Source organism: Monopterus albus, unplaced genomic scaffold (assembly GCF_001952655.1).
Source record: "Monopterus albus unplaced genomic scaffold, M_albus_1.0 scaffold40.1, whole genome shotgun sequence".
Classification (NCBI taxonomy): Eukaryota; Metazoa; Chordata; class Actinopteri; order Synbranchiformes; family Synbranchidae; genus Monopterus; species Monopterus albus.
In genome coordinates this window covers 1,265,533-1,282,774 of record NW_018127920.1, presented here as the reverse complement: position 1 = coordinate 1,282,774, position 17,242 = coordinate 1,265,533, and the positions used below count along the sequence as shown (strand labels likewise).

The following is a 17,242-nucleotide window of genomic DNA, read 5'->3' as shown; positions in this document are numbered from 1 at the left end:
GGCCTCCTTCTTCAGCTTGACGGCAGCCCTTACTTCCGGTGTCCACCACCGGGTTCGGGGATTGCCACCACGACAGGCACCGGAGACCTTACGGCCACGGCTTTGAACGGCCACATTGCCAATGGAGGTGGAGAATATGGTCCACTCGGACTCAATATCTCCAGCCTCCCCCGGGATCTGGTCAAAGCTCTGTCGGAGGCGGGAGTTAAAGATCTCTCTGACGGGATTCTGCTAAACGTTCCCAACAGACCCTCACAATACGTTTGGGTCTGCCGAGTCTGTCCAGCTTCCTCCCCCGCCATCGGATCCAGCTCACCACCAGCAGTGCCCTGCCATGTGCACTGATGGACACCCTTATGCTTGAACATGGTGTTCGTTATGGACAAACTGTGGCTAGCACACACAGAAGTCCAATAACAAGACACTACTCGGGTTCAGATCGGGGGGCCGTTCCTCCCAATCACGCCCCTCCAGGCGTCACTGTTGCTGCCCACGTGGGCAGCTTTTTTTTTTCTGAGAAAAAAAAATCCATACAACTGACTTGCATGTGCAATTTCACTGAATGTCTTTCAGAGTCTGCCATCAGAAATTGAAGTAAAGTACAAAATAGCTGAATGCTACACCATCTTGAAGCTGGATAAAGATGCTATTGCAGTGCTTGATGGGATTCCATCCAGACAAAGGACTCCAAAGGTAGGCTGCTAGTCATAGCTACACTAATGACCTTTTTCCATGCTTTATGTGCCCCATTTTAATGCAGACCAATCAGCATATGTAATTATGGCTTTATCTGAGGTAAGATCTCTGTATGCATTGCTATAGCCAAAGCTTTGGCTGCATTAGACTTCTGAAAATGTTGAGCAACAACCTACAAACCTTTTATTCCAATTTTGTAAAAAGGTCACACCTGGAATATGACTAGAAGAAAAAGCAACTTTCCAGCTGCTGCTTGTTTTGATTAATGCTGCAAAAACTGTTCTAATTGTGTTTTCAGAAATAAGAGCAAACAATTAGAAGCAAACGTAACTTCTGATATTTGCATTAATTCTGCATATTTTTAGTTCCTGAGTTTTTAAAGAATGTGGTGCTAAAAAGAATGTCATCGTTCTTTGTTGTCTCAGATCAACATGATGTTGGCTAACCTGTACAGGAAGGCTGGTCAGGAGCGTTCTGCTGTGACAAGCTACAAAGAGGTTCTCAGACAGTGTCCCCTCGCCCTGGACGCCATCATTGGTATGTATACTCGCCCAACCAACAGCATTTCATCTGCTGAGAGACTTTTTCTGTTTAAGTGGGTCTGCTCTATTTACACATCTAAGTCCTTGTGTGTGTGTGTGTGTGTGCATGTGCATTCTACTTGTTTACACTGTTAGGTAAACCTTTGTGTGAAAAGCCTTCTGTATTAAACTTCAAGGTTCATTTCCTGCCAGGTCTTCTCTCTCTGTCAGTCAAAGGAGCTGAAGTAGCATCCATGACTATGGATGTGATCCAGAGTATCCCCAACCTGGACTGGCTCTCTGTTTGGATCAAAGCGTATGCCTTCATACATGCAGGGGACAATCAGAGAGCCATCAACACCATTTGGTGAGCAGAGAATTGATTCTGTATACCAGCCAACTAAATGTGCTGTTTAATGCAACACTCTGTGTGTTTGCTGTGTGCCTCTGTCCTGTCTTGTCCTCCCTCAGCTCTCTGGAAAAGAAGTCTCTGCTGCGGGACAACGTGGACCTCCTGGTGAGCCTGGCAGATGTCTACTTCAGGGCAGGGGACACCAAAAATGCCATCCTGAAGTTTGAACAAGCCCAGATGCTGGACCCATACCTCATAAAAGGTGAGAAACCTAGCATCTGTCACAAACTGTTAAATGTATTTTGCCATTTTACCTTCATGTTTTGATTTACAGTCAGTGTCAGTGCTGTGGGCTCAAGATGCACATTAGTCTAAGCACCCCCAGACAAGACATGGCAATGTGGGCCTCTGTTGTCCAGGTAACATACTGTATGTGGTGCTTGCACTTGCAGGAATGGATGTTTATGGCTATCTGATGGCTCGTGAGGGTCACCTGGAGGATGTTGAGGTCCTGGGAGGGCGGTTATTTAATATTTCAGACCAACATGCTGAACCCTGGGTGATCTCTGGGTGAGTATCTTAGTGGGCAGCTTGAAGCAAATGTCATTTCAAGTGTGCAATAGATAAGCAATGGCTAGTTTTTTGATAATGAAATATAATTTTCCTGTTTCTTTTTTTCCTTTATTCTTTGAATGTGTCTGTTCAGTTGTCACAGCTTTTATAGCAAGCGTTACTCCAGAGCACTGTACCTGGGAGCAAAGGCCATTCAGTTGAACAGCAACAGTGTGCAGGCTCTCCTCCTGAAGGGGGCAGCGCTAAGAAACATGGGCCGAGTTCAGGAAGCCATCATCCATTTCAGAGAGGCTATGCGTCTGGCACCCTGCCGACTTGACTGCTATGAAGGCATGTTTGGTTTTCCTTTCAGATGTAGTATACATTTACGCTGCTTGCTTTGACTGCTATTAACTGTCCCTTTTCCAGGTCTGATTGACTGTTACCTGGCATCCAATGGGATTCGAGAGGCTATGGGGATGGCGAATAACATCTATAAAACTCTGGGGGCCAATGCACAGACTCTGACCATCCTTGCCACAGTCTGCTTGGAAGACCCTGTGACTCAGGAGAAAGCCAAAACCCTGTTGGACAAAGCTCTGGCCCAGAGGCCCGACTACACAAAGGCGGTGGTCAAAAAGGCAGAACTGCTGAGTACGTACAAGTGTTAGACTGAGTTTTAATCTGCCTTTTACGCTCGCACCACTATGTATTCAGTTACAAAAGGTTCAGCTGAGTACAGGTGGAAATGAAAGTGTTTTTTTTTTGTGAAGGCCGGGAACAGAAATATGAAGAAGGGATCGCTCTCCTCCGGAACGCCCTGGCCAATCAGAGTGATTGTGTCTTGCACAGGATGTTGGGAGATTTTCTGGTAGCTGTCAATGATTACCAAGAAGCAATGGATCAGTACAGCATAGCATTAAGGTAACTTTTAATTCATTTTTAGATTGACATCTAATCTTAGGAAATATACTTGTAGATGTTGTTTTCAAACCACAGTCTTTTTTTTCCTAAGCCTGGATCCCAATGACCAGAAGTCTTTAGAAGGCATGCAGAAGATGGAGAAGGAGGAGAGTCCCACAGATGCCACGGTGGAGTTGGATGGAGACGACATGGAGGGCAGTGGAGAGGACGGAGACCTGGAGGGCAGCGACAGTGAAGCAGCGCAGTGGGCGGATCAGGAGCAGTGGTTTGGTATGCAGTGACCCCAGGTCAGCCTTCAGCCCTCAGGGTCATCAGACAGGACAAGGACTGGCACTGCTCCGCATACCTCACATGATCACAGAGGTTAACACCAAGTGACTGATGACGTTTGAGATGATGGCCAGGTTTGCAGTGGAGCTACAGATGCAGTTTTGTGCAGAATAACTGGCATTTTTGACCTGATATTATATCATCCCATTCTGTATCGGCACTGTGATACAGTTGACCAGTACAGTCTGACAGGACCAGAATATCCTGTCCCAGAGAATATCTACATCAGTGTTTATAACGTTATCTCTGAAGCTATTTTGGCCATTTCTTCAGCACTTTCTTCTTCCATCTTTCTAGTATGTGGCAACCTGAAATATACTAATTACAAAGTGAGTGTCAGTGCATTATATTAATATTAATTTGCTTTGGATTCTGTTTTAAGGTTGAGTCACTCAGTCTATGGGAGGACTGTTCCCTGGCAAGATGTATATTGGAATATATAAGATGAAGCAAGTGGTGTGATAGGGGACGTTTGTTCAGGCCACACATGGCAGGTATCTGTTACAGGAGAGACTGGTAAAGCTGTGTTTAAGTTGTTGTTTTTGCCTCACTGACACAGGTTTGCCACTGAAGAAACAAAGTGTGGATGTCAAAGTATTATGGTAAAAGATCATGTATATGCCCAGACTATTTGTCTCTGACAGGAAAACAGGAAGTCTGTGAAAAGGAGACGATGTACCATATTTCTGATGCTTTTTAAAATGGTATCTTCATTTGATTCTGTCCCTCTCTGATGTTTTGTGTCATGACCGTGCATATTTTTGTGTGTGTTGTCCAAGTCTGCCTTTCTGATGGGAAAAAATAATCCCATGATTGAGTTATGAAATGTTATTTAAGCAGTTCAGGACTGGATAGTGTTTTGTACATATTTTTTTAAATACAATGTATAATAAACTTATTAAACATTCACTTGATATGAATGGAGCTGTCCAGAATCTCTTAGTGGTAGACATTACATTCAGTATTGTTTTAATGACATCAGGAAACACAATCAGTAACTTCAATGTATGACACTTTTATTTACCTGAAACCAAAGTTCATGTGATACATTGTACAATCATCTCTGAAAATACAGTACAGCAGTTTGGCAAAAAATGCCAGCGGAGTGACTGCCCACCATTCTCACGGTTAAACGTATGGATCACTGCATTGCTGCACGTCCGACATCCAGATATGGCAAAATCTGCTCCAAACGTGTTGCACGTCTCAGTGCAAAGCAAAAAAAAAAAAAAAAAAAAAAAGACAGTCTGTTTGGATATTAAATATCCCATAAGAGTATTTCCTTAGGAAAGATGAACTGTGTTTTTGAGCTTATTTAACATTTGTACTATCTGACGAATGTCTATTCTATTTACTAATACTATACATATTCTATTACACAAGTCTGGTAAAACAGATGGCTGATTTAGAGGACATGCACCATAGAGTAATGTACAATTTACTGTACACAGTATTACAATCTTATTCTAAAAATATGATATAAGAATTATTTAATAACCTAAGGCTCTTCATGCAGGGGGGTGGGAGGACTGATGAGATGGGACTGGCTAGTTTTCATCAGACATTTATTTATGGCTGTCCTACAAAAATGATGAATGAACTTTACGAGCCCCTGTCCTCATATTACATATCTGACATGCAGCTTCTTTAAGATGTGCTGCCCAAAACACACATGCACAACACAAAACAAAACCAAAGTTTCAGCAAGGAATTTAGAGTAGCATTGGGCTTACTTGGCCTTTGCTGCAAAAAAAAGAGAGGAAGAATCAAATTAATGCATCAAAATCAAAGCATCTGAGCAGCAATTTACATTCATGAACTGAGAAATAAAGGCCATGCTATGGACAAGCAGATTAGGACAATGACAAATCCAACTGAAGAAAAGTGGAACACCATGTCCTGTAATGGTGTGGGAACGCTTAAATGTCAGTGTCTCTGTCAGTTGCTGGAACATGCCGCCAGGAATAACTGTCACCAGTGACACTGTGCCAGCTCAAAATGCAAAAGGCTCCTAGTTCTTCTCAGCGTGTACCTGGCACTTGGTGACACTGAAGGCATCTTGAAACAAACTCTCAAACACAATAATTCTCTCCTCTTTTGTACCATAAACTGCCAGTTCTACCAAAAATATGAGGAGCTGTTATTGCTGTCATTTTCATATGACAGACTGCAGCGCTGTGTGTGCAACCACGGAGATGGTGCAGCACTAGGAGTTGGCATGCAGGTTGAAGTGGACTCACTCTGCAGGTGAACAGGTGGAAAGTGTTACAAGAAACAACAGTTAGTTTTTAAAAGAAACAAACAAACAAAAAGTAGAGCACTCACTGGCCTGGTAACAGTGGAGCAGGCATGCAGACAGGCTAAGACCATGCGTAGGTGAACTGGTGAGGTGTGGAGCATTTTGACAACATCGACAAGTAAATCTACACACAGATTGTACAGTGTGTGCTATGTACAGATATACAGCCTCGTCCAGCGATGGTAGTATCAGCCTTTCAGAGGTCTCAGTTCTCATTAAACCTTCCACATTGCTAAGAGCTTCCTGGTGCCTTTTTTACATGTTCAAGTACAGTATGTGCACATTTTACATACATTGTAAAGGTGACTGTAATTAGGATGCAATACTAAGACTTAAAGTTGAGACTGAAGCTCAAAAATTGAACTTAAAAAGCAGAATCATGACAATCATGACAAATGTGTTCTTCAAGTAAACAAACTGAATGACAAGCTGTATCAAAAATTACTCTGAATCAAACTGGTAACGTCTTTGTCTTCTCTTCCCTCAAATTACAGAAATATGTTTAAAAGCATTTAAATGGGCTTTGTCTCTACTGCAAAATAAATCAGTGCTTACCTCAACACTTCAAATGGTAATGTGTGAAATGGTTTTTAAGACTGGTTGGTAGTAATGGTGACATAACAGCACCGAGGTAGCTGTACTCTGCCTAATGCAGAAAATAACGACAGAACGAGATGCATGGGGCTCAAAAAAGGACTACAGAGATTCATGCCGGGGCAAATATACTCAAGGCTGTGCCCACATTATTACTACACAGTCCTCACAGTTACATCCTTTTCACAGCCAGCAAGCTTGTACCCAAACCCCTTCCTAAAAATGACAAAATATTAATTATTATAAAATAGTGTAAATTCTCTGTACAGCTCAGACATGGACAGCATCTCTAACTGTTCAAATCAGGGGAACAAAAGACAAAAGACTGATGGTAAGAATAAAACACATGGACCTAATGTCAGAGTCATTAAAATATGACTAAACCCCACCCACCCAAAAATATGTAAATGTAAAATATGTCTTAAATACAAAAGGTCTGACAGCACATGCACTGTCAGAGCAGGTGCAAGTGTAAGTTGTTCCGAGTTAATGGGAGTGTGTTAGACGTGTACGTTAATGTCCAATTCACACTGGTGCACGAGGAGCGTAGTGTACTGGAGTCAGTCAGGGCCACAGCATGGCGGGCACATTAGTGTCGGCACTGTAGATCCACAGCACCAGGGACAGGGAGATGGCGACGAAGGGCCAGGAGATGCCCTTGACACATGCAGACAGAGAGCCGCCTTTTCTGGCTGGCTTCTCCAGCTGTTTACCAAATTCCAAGTAGTTCCTGGCTAAAAACTTGAGCAGCTCGTCCAGCAGGATGACAGGCACAGAGAACTTCAGCACCATCAACCACTGGGTCACATCCAGAGGGGTGATCTGGAAGATGACCTGGGAGAGAGCATGACAACTGCCAGTTAACATTACAGCTACTTTTGTACAGGATTATAAATGTGTGTAGTCTCCTCGAAGACATAAACCTAAACATTACGGGACGTCTGGCGAGTGGCCTCATAGTTAAAGGAATAGTCCGACATTTTGGGAAATACACTTATTCACTTTCTTGATGAAAGTGAATTGAAAAAAATGGATTTGCTTATATCTCTATGGTCAATATGAAGCTGCAGCCAGGAGATGGTTGGCTTAACATAAGGAATGGGAGTCTAGCTGCTGCCCTCTGTTCCCAGTCTCTAAAATAAGCTAACCTGCTGCAAACTTGAGCTTCATATTTACAGTAAGGACATGATTGCCACTAAGCAAATAACATTTTAATAACACATGAAGGCCTTGAACTTCCACTTTAAAACATATACCTCAGGTATAATTCTAGCCAGAGACATTAGCTGCACGTCCTACCCCTCTATATATTACCATTTCCTGTCTGTATCCCTACTGTGACCTATTTAATAAAAGGCAAAATGATGAAGAATATCTTTATGTAAATGATATGACAAGAAGATGCAGTGATGACAAGTCAGTGCCCACTAGGGGCAGCAAGAACCACCTAACTCCTGAAACTCCATATGTGCCCTGTAGTCAGCAGCTGCACCACCAAGGAGCCAGCTCGATCATTTCAACTGAGTTTTGCTTTAAAATCACATCACATCAGGACTGAAAAAACTACTCCTCACAGGCAGAGGTTCCACATAGAGGATGAGAAAGTGGAGGGACATGGAGAGGCAGATGGCTCCCACCAGCCAAATGTTCTCCCAGGGAGGCATCCGCAGCAGGGACTGGTTCTCTGACAGACTGATCAGACAGAACACAGGTGGTGATTCAGTTTGTTCTCCATCTTGTGAGTGCAAATGATCCTTTCATGAGAACTGCTCCATGCTCTAAAAGGCACTTACCTGTTCAGAGCGTTGCACATCTCAATGGTGACGAGCACAGACAGGGCCATGGTCATGGGGTAGGGCGACTCAAACACGGTGCAGTCCAAGCCCTCAAACTCTGGGTTGTCTGGGTTGCACTGGAGGAAGTGGCTCTATGGGGAGGAAATTAGGAGAGTGAGGGGGACGGAGAGCGGAGAGAGGCTGAGAGATGGTCTGCCAGACAGACACACTTACCAGCTGGTACAGAGTAACCTGAGGTCCATCGTCAGCGATTATAAACCACCAGGCAGCAGCTCCCACGGTGGCTGCACCCACATACCCTGAGAGCAAAAGTAGCAAAAACCTGATCATCATCAAACTCAGCCAACAACTTCATTTCTCAAAGTACATGAAGACAGGTTAGAGAGTATTCTATTACAACTGACCTCCTATAGCTAAGTATCTGAAGAAGAGCCAGCCAGAGATGAGCGGCTCCTTGGCGTTGCGGGGAGGCCTCTCCATGATGTCCAGATCTGGGGGGTTGAAGCCGAGGGCGGTGGCAGGCAGACCATCTGTCACCAGGTTGACCCAGAGCAGCTGAACTGGGATCAGAGCCTCGGGGAAACCCAGTGCAGCAGTAAGAAAGATGCTATAAGGAGAAGAGAATCCAACACATCAGCACTGCATGTTGGATTCCACTCATCCGGTCAGTCTAGTAGAATTCCATCCTCCTAAACAGTTTATAGCCAAAATACAGACAGGTTTAAAGCCATCTGCTCCTGAGGACACTCACCAAACGACCTCTCCCACATTGGAAGAGATAAGGTATCTGATGAACTGCTTCATGTTATTGTAAATAGCTCTGCCTTCTTCCACAGCGGCCACAATAGAAGAGAAGTTGTCATCGGCGAGGACCATTTCCGAGGCTGACTTGGCCACGGCAGTGCCAGAGCCCATGGCGATGCCAATCTCTGCCTTCTTCAAGGCAGGGGCATCGTTCACCCCATCACCTGTCTGTACACAAACATTGTGTTGTATAGAGCAGAATCCCTTTGTTCTCTAATAGCAGCAAATGAACATGATGCTTATAAAGCCAACAATGACAGGACACCCACAGGTTTTACATTTTCAGTTAGCCAAACATGGATTTAAGACCAACTTCATATATTTCAAATAAAATGTTAACTGCTGATGATGAGTGTTAGAAACCCTGCACAGTCAGTTTTTAGATTGTCATACCATAGCAGTGATCTCGTCACATCCTTGCAGGAACTCGACAATCTTGGACTTGTGGGAAGGCTCGACACGAGCAAAACAGCGAGCATGAGTCACAGCCTCACGTTGGTCTTGGAGTGAGAGCTCATCAAATTCTCGTCCAGTGAAGGCCATGTGTTCCACATCATCCTCCTCGGTCAGGATGCCAATGCGGTGGCAGATAGCCACAGCTGTGCCCTTGTTGTCCCCGGTGATCATGATGACGCGGATCCCAGCCTGACGGCACAGCTCGATGGAAGCAGCCACCTCCTGCCTGGGAGGGTCCAGCATGCCGACACAGCCGACGAAAGTCAGGTCGGACTGGGCACAGAGAGACAAAGACGTGACCGAAAGCTTGGTTCTGAAAAGAACGTTCTACAAACAGCATATACACAAAATCTAGCAAATTTCCTTATCTAAACAATGGTACCAAATATTAAATGAAAATTCACCTCGTAATCCAAGAACCTGGTGATGTCAGACAGTACCATATCTTCCATTTTGGGCGGGTTATCTCGTGTGGCCAAAGCTAGGCACCTTAGAGTGTCACGACCTGTCCCATACTCGCGGATCATAGACAAAATCTTTTCCTTGATACCTTTGCTGAGGGGAACTTTGCTGTTGCCAACTCTGACATGAGTGCATCTATCTAGGACTCCCTCTGGGGCCCCCTGTAGGTTAGATCAACATGATAGCTAACCATCCGTATCAACAGCTCAGCACAGTCCTCATTACATGTTCCTTTCAGCATACCTTGACAAACATCTTGCCCATGGAAGACCGGGACTTGTTGGGGGTGCAGTAGACAGACATGGACTTCCTGTCTCTGGAGAACTCTAGAGTGAACTCCTTCCTCATCAGCTGCTTGATCACCTGATCAGACACAAGGACAGAGTGAGGCAAACGTGCTGAGTGGGAGCAGTGGAAATGTGCAGAGGGAGCTGGAGTCACATACGGAGTTGCAGGAGTTAGCTCGCTCAATCTTGGACAGGTTGTGAACTTCAGTGTCGAAGACATTCATCTTCTCCACCAGACAGGTCAGCGCGGTCTCTGTGGACTCACCCACCTTCTCATACACACCCTTCACCTGAGACATCAAAACCATCCATATTATTCACACATTTTCCTCTTGCACAGCCATGAACACATTTTAATTTGTTTAAAGAGGTCCTAACCCAACAAGGTCTTCAGTTTTACATGCCTTTAGCGTGCCTATGTGGTACTTAGTGTGACACTGACACTGATACATGCGATGTATCGGCATTTGCACATGTACAGATGATTTTCTATTTATGGGAAAATGTGTGCATCTGTATCTAGGAATGTATAGGGACAACGATTTTTGATTTTTAATAGATTTTCAGAGTTGTCTAAAACATATTTTCACTTTGTCTTTGTGGGTTATTGATTGTAGATTAATGGGCAAAATGGCAGGTTTATCAATTTAAAACTAAATCTATAACACAATACGGTGTGCAAAAGTGAAAGGGTCTAAATACTTTCCACTGTATATGTAAATATTTGAACAGGTGTGTGTATGTTTCTGTACATGGTTATATATATATATATGAACATATTTGCATATTTATCAATATATTTGGCTGGCCATACTGATTTAATTTACCTCCATCAGTACTTACTGATTGGTCTACCAGTTTATTTAGTTTATTTGTATATTTATTTACCACTTGTTTTGTCACATTTGGTTTTCATTTGAAGCTTTTCATTTACCACCTATTTATATGGTGTATTGAAACACTGTGACTTTACATTATTCTTGCATAAAGTCCCTATGAAATGCAATAATAATTAAGAAAAAAGGCTAATATTACACTGTATACATGTCAGACATGTAAAGTTAGAAGCAGACAGGGTTCAGACCTCATTGAAGTCCAGGGAGGAGTCATTACACAGTGCACAGATGGTGGCCATTTCAATCAGGGAATCATACTGGGAGCATCTCACTGGTCTACCATCCTGGTACCTGAGGACATGGACACAGTATCAGTCTGTGAGTGTGTGCATGTACACTTAACAGAGGTGTTTACACCCTAACAACAGGAACAACTCTCCTTGCTGCTAATCTCCATCCTAGTGTCTGCAGGTGGGAATATCATCTTTAATCCCATATTCCACATTTAACCTACATTTACTCTACAATTCAAATAAATCAATAAGATTTAATCATATTTTTCACCAAGAGTCAGCTGTGAAGTACTCACACTTCTCCCTCAGGTGCATAAGTCGAACCTGTCACGGTGAACTCTGTCAGAGAGCAGCTGTCACTTTCAGCCTTGGTGATAATGAACATCTGGAGATCAGAAGAGCAGGTGGGACAAAACAAATAAGTGTTTTCTCAAAGCAAACACAATTTAATACCTAGTGTATCAGTGTCTGTAGCAGCTGCCAGTTTCTTTACTGGCACAGCAGATGGCAGCAGAAACCACAGACGTCCGGGTGGCACCCACGCTCTAGGGCTCTTTACAGACAGTAGACTGGGCTGCAGTGTGACAGTGTGTCAGCGTGAGGGCCCAGCTGGGTGGCCCGCTTCCTAATGTGAGAAAATAGTGTTTAGTTTCTCTCCATAAGTAAACAGAGAGGACTGACACGGAGCCTTGGTAAAGAGAGAAGCTGTGCCAAAAAGGAAGAGGCCGCAGTGCCAGGCTTGTTCCTGCAGGAAGCCTTGGCATATAAATACACAGCTAGTCAGGGATTGGTTCATCATAACACAGATAATGACGATCAGTGAAATCAAAGCAACATTAAAACATCTCTGATGATCACAGCAACCTAACCCTATTCCATTTGAATCGTTTTAGAAACAATTTTTTTTTTAAATTCAAAACTGATCATGGTAAGTCTAAAACATTAAAGAGCCCATGGCATGCTTTTCCTTGTTTTTTACCTTTTCTACAATGTTACAACAGTGAATTATCATCTTAGACATGACATAAAGCTTAAAAAAAATTAGATGTACATATGTTTTAGTATTTCTATGCAGAAGCAACTCGGTTTGTACACATCTTGCAAACTCTCGCTCGTGAGATCTACTGTCAGGAAGCAAAGCACTTGTAAATACATGTTCTTCTGGGTATGCAAGTGGTAATTCTTTCAGCCATTAGCTTTTGCTGTAGCAATTTTCATTCCAATTCATTAAAAATACCTTTTATTATGATACAGGTGTGTAAATAATTAATTAGCAAACCTCTTTAAAGGGTTTTGTCTGCATAAACTGAGTGTAAATGTTTTCTCCTTTCAGTGGTTCAATATGTGGCTCACTATCAATAACTATAAATTGCCCAATAAATAAATCACAGCCGTAGTTGCAGAATTGTAAGGCTATTCAATCATGGCCAGTGCAATATACGACCCAAACAATACAGAGTCCTAAACAACTGTTTGATAAAACTGTAAATGAAGCACTGAACAGGCTGAGGGAGGATGAAATTTTAATCAGTGCTGAGATGAGTTCTTAATGTGGGGCCAAGTAGCGCTGGGATGCCACACAGAAAGAGAGAGGAGAAGGAACTATAGGCTGGCTGTTTTGCAGCTTGTGACGCAAGGTCAGTTATGCAACAGCAGCACTGCAACTCACCCAACAACCCACTGCAGATTAGAGGAGCAGCAGCATGTTGCCTTCTTGTTAAATAACGGATAGCGGATGACAAAGAACAACCTGTCTCTGTTTGTATAGAAGGTATTAGCATTTTAGCTGACATGTGTCAAAAGTGACTTATGCAGCCACAGTCCTTCCAGCTTCGCCCCCTTATCCAAAGACCAAGCAGCGACAACAAAGATGACAAAACCAAATTGTTTAGTCCTGCACCAAGAATGTGTTTATGTTTGTGTGTGTGACTCACTCTGCAAACAGACATCTGGTTAGTGGTCAGAGTTCCTGTCTTGTCAGAGCAGATGACAGAGGTGCAGCCCAGGGTTTCGACAGAAGGTAGGCTGCGGACGATGGCGTTCTTCTTGGCCATGCGGCGAGTGCCCAGGGCCAGGCAGGTAGTGATGACAGCAGGAAGACCCTCGGGGATGGCAGCCACGGCCAGCGCCACAGCGATCTTGAAGTAATAGACGGCCCCACGAATCCAGGAGCCTCCATGGACGGGGTCATTGAAGTGTCCAATGTTGATGATCCAGACGGCGATGCAGATGACGGAGATGACCTTGGACAGCTGCTGGCCAAACTCATCCAACTTCTGCTGCAAGGGTGTCCTCTCCTGATCAGTGGCCACCATCTCGTCACGGATCTTGCCGATCTCTGTGTTAACACCGGTGGCAACAACCACACCTACAGCCTTCCCAGCTGCAATGTTGGTACCCTGAAATAACAATTACATACATGTTGGTTCAAGTACATCGGATAACACCTCACATCTTCAAATAATAACAAGAGGGAGTCTATCTAGGAAGCTGACAGGAACTAAACAAACAAGAAGCTGAAGGACATCAACAGGATGAACTGGCTCAGCTGCTGAGCTTACGGAGAAAAGCATGTTCTTCTTGTCCTGATTCACAGCACGTGGGTCGGGCACAGGGTCAGTGTGTTTGATGACCGAGACAGACTCACCTACAAAGACAACACAGGCCAGTTATCTGTGGTGCTGATCACTGATGATTCACACACACATGAATGATTCAATTCAGAAGCAAACATGCTAATTGGAAACAGTGTCATGATACGTTTCTGGACTCATTCTACAGCCAGTTCAAATAATCTTAAGACTAAGAAATACCTGATGTCTAAATCTTTAGACAAGCTTTAAACATATGAAACTTTCTATTTATTACAGAATGACAATACCGGATGGATAGTCTTGAAGCTGTGCTAAGAAGATTAGTGTGAAATATTAATAATTTAAAAAATGTTAGAGAATTATGAGGAAAAACATAAAAAGGATAAAAATGTTATAAATATATGTAATATGTATTATAATATAAAATGTGTACTGGTCCAGCATGTAGGTGAATGGTGTCAGTTCTCCAGTATATAAAATATACACATATTAAAGGTAAAGTCATAAAATAAACTAATCAATACAATTTTGTAGTTCATCTATTCAACAAGATCAACATTACTAGGACAACCTGAGAACTAGATTGATAAAAATGGCACAGTAAAATGATTTGATGGGTGTAAGGTCATTATCAGACTTGTCTTACCAGTCAGAATGGACTGGTCCACCCTCAGAGTTGTTGATTTTATTGAACAGATACGAATGTCAGCAGGTACCTTGTCTCCAACTACAAGCAGAGAGATTCACAATTAGGGACAAAACACAACAAATAAAACTGGCAAAACATCAAGAACATGACCACATAAAAATATATAGTGGAATCAAACAAAATAGTTAAAAGCTTTTTACATTTTACATCAAGCATCTGACTGAATGTTCATAACAATGACAGCAGCACATCACACAGCTGAAACCTCATACAACCTCATACAGTACACAAGACCAAAGTATGTTTGACACCACGTGGATAACACTCTACTAACACAAGAGGTTTGATTCCACCTGCACAGTGTACAGATCAATGCTACATTTGTGTGTACAGGCTACATGAAGCTTTAACAGATAAGAAGTTGTCAGTAATTCAGAATTAGTGTAAACTAAAGTGGTGAAGCTCAGTAAAAGGTGGTTGTTGTGCCACACAGCAGCAGAGCAGTGCTGCCATCGCTGCAGTGGGAGATAAGAAGAGTCAAAAAAAGGAGGAAATGAAGGACTTCTGAGCCTCAAAAGACCTGTCCCAAAGGAAAAGGCCAATTTGGGTAGATCACAATTGCAGTGACCCAATTCAGCTTCCTAATGGCACATAAACTGGGGAAATGGCACAGGTTATGGCACAGTTCCATGGGTGTAGTCTACATAAAGGCCTACTTAATTAAAAATGCAAATTGTGTCAGTTTGTTACAAAAGACTCCGATCAAGAACTTGGTACGTAGAATCCAAGCCCCAACAAGCCTGGCAAATATCTAGGAATCTAAAACAAACAAACAAAAAAACAACCCTTTGATAAAATGTAGCAATGTCAATGTCCAGATTCTGATTTCAGAGGAACATGTACCGTAATCCAAAACCCCCCATGCCCTTGAGAGAAGGGAGGGGAAAATAGCAATGGGACCAATAATACATACAGCCAAGAATGGAAATAGCATTTCAGTGTGTTCCCCAATGCGCTGATCAGGTTTAAATGTGGCTGTTTGATAGCAGCTGTTTCCTTACCACTGCCACACAAAGAGACAAAGGGACAAAGACTGAGCCCCAGCTTCTCAACATCACCGGACATTTGGAATACAAGCCATTATAATACTGTCACACTTATACTACTCCACTGAGAAGTGGATGTCCAGATTGTCACACGTTTTCAACTTAACACACAGCCTTGCTATAGTTGTGTGCTTGCTCCATGAGCGTTGACTTCTCACTATGAGGTGTGATCCTGTGAGAAGTTGGCTGCTTGTCAACTCATTACATGTCCTGACAGCAGTGCCAGAAACTCTGATCTGTCAGGAGGCTCTGGCCAATCAAGACAGACAGTGACAGATTTTCTGAGAAGGACTAATGTTGAGCTCAGATGCATCTTTAAACCATTGGAACCCGGAACAACAGGCGCAGTTCACATTTGAGAACGTCACGCAACTTGGCTCACAGATGGAGCAGTGTGTTCCCAGGGTCATTCTTGACAAACAAAACAAGACTACAATTAATTTCTTCATGGTATGGATCAATGATCCTGCTGCAAAGTGAATATACGAACACATTTTATAGCTATACCTTTAGCTTTCGTAAGAGAAATGGTCCTATCCCGGGAAGAGATTCAAAGGACTACCACAGGAACAAAATGTTTTTCTTAAATGCCAAAAAGATTTACAGTGACATCCTAGATGGCTGTATAATACTTCCTGAGTTAGGTCATTAGTTTTGAAGAAATATAACCTCTTAAAAATGCTGAGCCAAGAAACAAGGCCAGCGCTGGTGCTTGCTATCATACAAAGAAAACAGTGCTGAGCACAAACTCTGTGACATGGTGAAAAACTAGAATTGTCCTGCAGCTCTGTTACACTGCAGACCTGTTCTGATGAAGTGTGTGTAAAACATCAGTCCCTTTGTGTCAACATCCTACTTGGTAGCAGTCCAAGTATCTCCTCAGGCATGACAACTTTTTCACCTCTGTGCTGGCCAACAGGTCAAACAGGCCACAAACTTTACAGTGACAAAAGCTTTGCCGCTGTGATACATTCAATATCAGTCGCAGAGGTGCCTTTTAAACGGACCTTTCAACAGCAGGCAAGACAGTGACTGAACCCCAGCTGCCGGCTCTGACTGGCACCTGCCCCGTCGTGAGTTAGGGGATAGCGTTTTGTTCAGCTAGACAGAACACTACATGTGCTGATGGCAGCTGAACAAAAGACTGAGCTCCAGTCATGGTGAGAGGGCCATTTCTGAGCGGTCAACAGGTGAAGCATCCTGCAGCTTTCCAATGCAACTTTCACTGATTAACTCTCCAGCTGCATTTACAGTCAGGGAAAAAAATTATTTGAACCCCAGCTGATTTTGTAAGTTTGCCCACTAACAAAGAAATGATCAGTCTACAATGTCAATGGTAGGTTTATTTGAACAGTGAGAGACACAACAATAACAAAAAAATCCAGAAAAATGCATTACAAAAAAGTTATACATTAATTTGCATTTTCATGAATGAAATAAGTATTTGATCCCCTATCAGTCAGCAAGATCTCTGGCTCCCAGGTGTATTTTATACAGGTAACAAGCTGACATTGGAGCCCTCTCAGCTCGTTACCTGTATAAAAGAGACCTGTCCACAGAAGCAATCAATCAATCCAGATTCCAAACTCTTCACCATGGCCAAGACCAAAGAGCTTTCCAAGGATGTCAGGGACAAGATTGTGGACCTACACAAGGCTGGAATGGGCTACAAGACCATCGCCAAGCAGCTG

The 17,242-nt window shown here is 43.1% G+C and overlaps 2 protein-coding genes across 2 annotated transcripts in view; one reads left to right on the top strand and one right to left on the bottom strand.

Moving 5' to 3' along the window:
* Nucleotides 1–4,616, top strand: part of anapc7 (anaphase promoting complex subunit 7) — an 8,460-nt gene extending 3,844 nt beyond the window's left edge. Inside the window, exons 3-11 of the mRNA XM_020599178.1 lie at nt 574–693; nt 1,122–1,233; nt 1,431–1,584; nt 1,689–1,831; nt 2,022–2,139; nt 2,276–2,472; nt 2,551–2,775; nt 2,895–3,045; nt 3,137–4,616. Coding sequence (XP_020454834.1) covers nt 574–693; nt 1,122–1,233; nt 1,431–1,584; nt 1,689–1,831; nt 2,022–2,139; nt 2,276–2,472; nt 2,551–2,775; nt 2,895–3,045; nt 3,137–3,326 — 1,410 coding nt within the window. The 3' untranslated portion in view covers nt 3,327–4,616. The remainder of the gene's footprint in view (nt 1–573; nt 694–1,121; nt 1,234–1,430; nt 1,585–1,688; nt 1,832–2,021; nt 2,140–2,275; nt 2,473–2,550; nt 2,776–2,894; nt 3,046–3,136) is intronic.
* The window catches only part of LOC109959651 (sarcoplasmic/endoplasmic reticulum calcium ATPase 2), a 29,428-nt gene continuing 16,100 nt past the window's right edge, over nt 3,915–17,242 (bottom strand). Inside the window, exons 6-20 of the mRNA XM_020599177.1 lie at nt 14,443–14,523; nt 13,764–13,849; nt 13,137–13,601; nt 11,499–11,587; nt 11,158–11,260; nt 10,232–10,363; nt 10,030–10,149; nt 9,729–9,947; nt 9,262–9,597; nt 8,816–9,036; nt 8,469–8,671; nt 8,278–8,363; nt 8,062–8,195; nt 7,843–7,960; nt 3,915–7,102 (exon numbers count right to left, since the gene is read on the bottom strand). Of these exons, the coding sequence (XP_020454833.1) occupies nt 6,833–7,102; nt 7,843–7,960; nt 8,062–8,195; nt 8,278–8,363; nt 8,469–8,671; nt 8,816–9,036; nt 9,262–9,597; nt 9,729–9,947; nt 10,030–10,149; nt 10,232–10,363; nt 11,158–11,260; nt 11,499–11,587; nt 13,137–13,601; nt 13,764–13,849; nt 14,443–14,523 (2,663 nt within the window). The 3' untranslated portion in view covers nt 3,915–6,832. The remainder of the gene's footprint in view (nt 7,103–7,842; nt 7,961–8,061; nt 8,196–8,277; nt 8,364–8,468; nt 8,672–8,815; nt 9,037–9,261; nt 9,598–9,728; nt 9,948–10,029; nt 10,150–10,231; nt 10,364–11,157; nt 11,261–11,498; nt 11,588–13,136; nt 13,602–13,763; nt 13,850–14,442; nt 14,524–17,242) is intronic.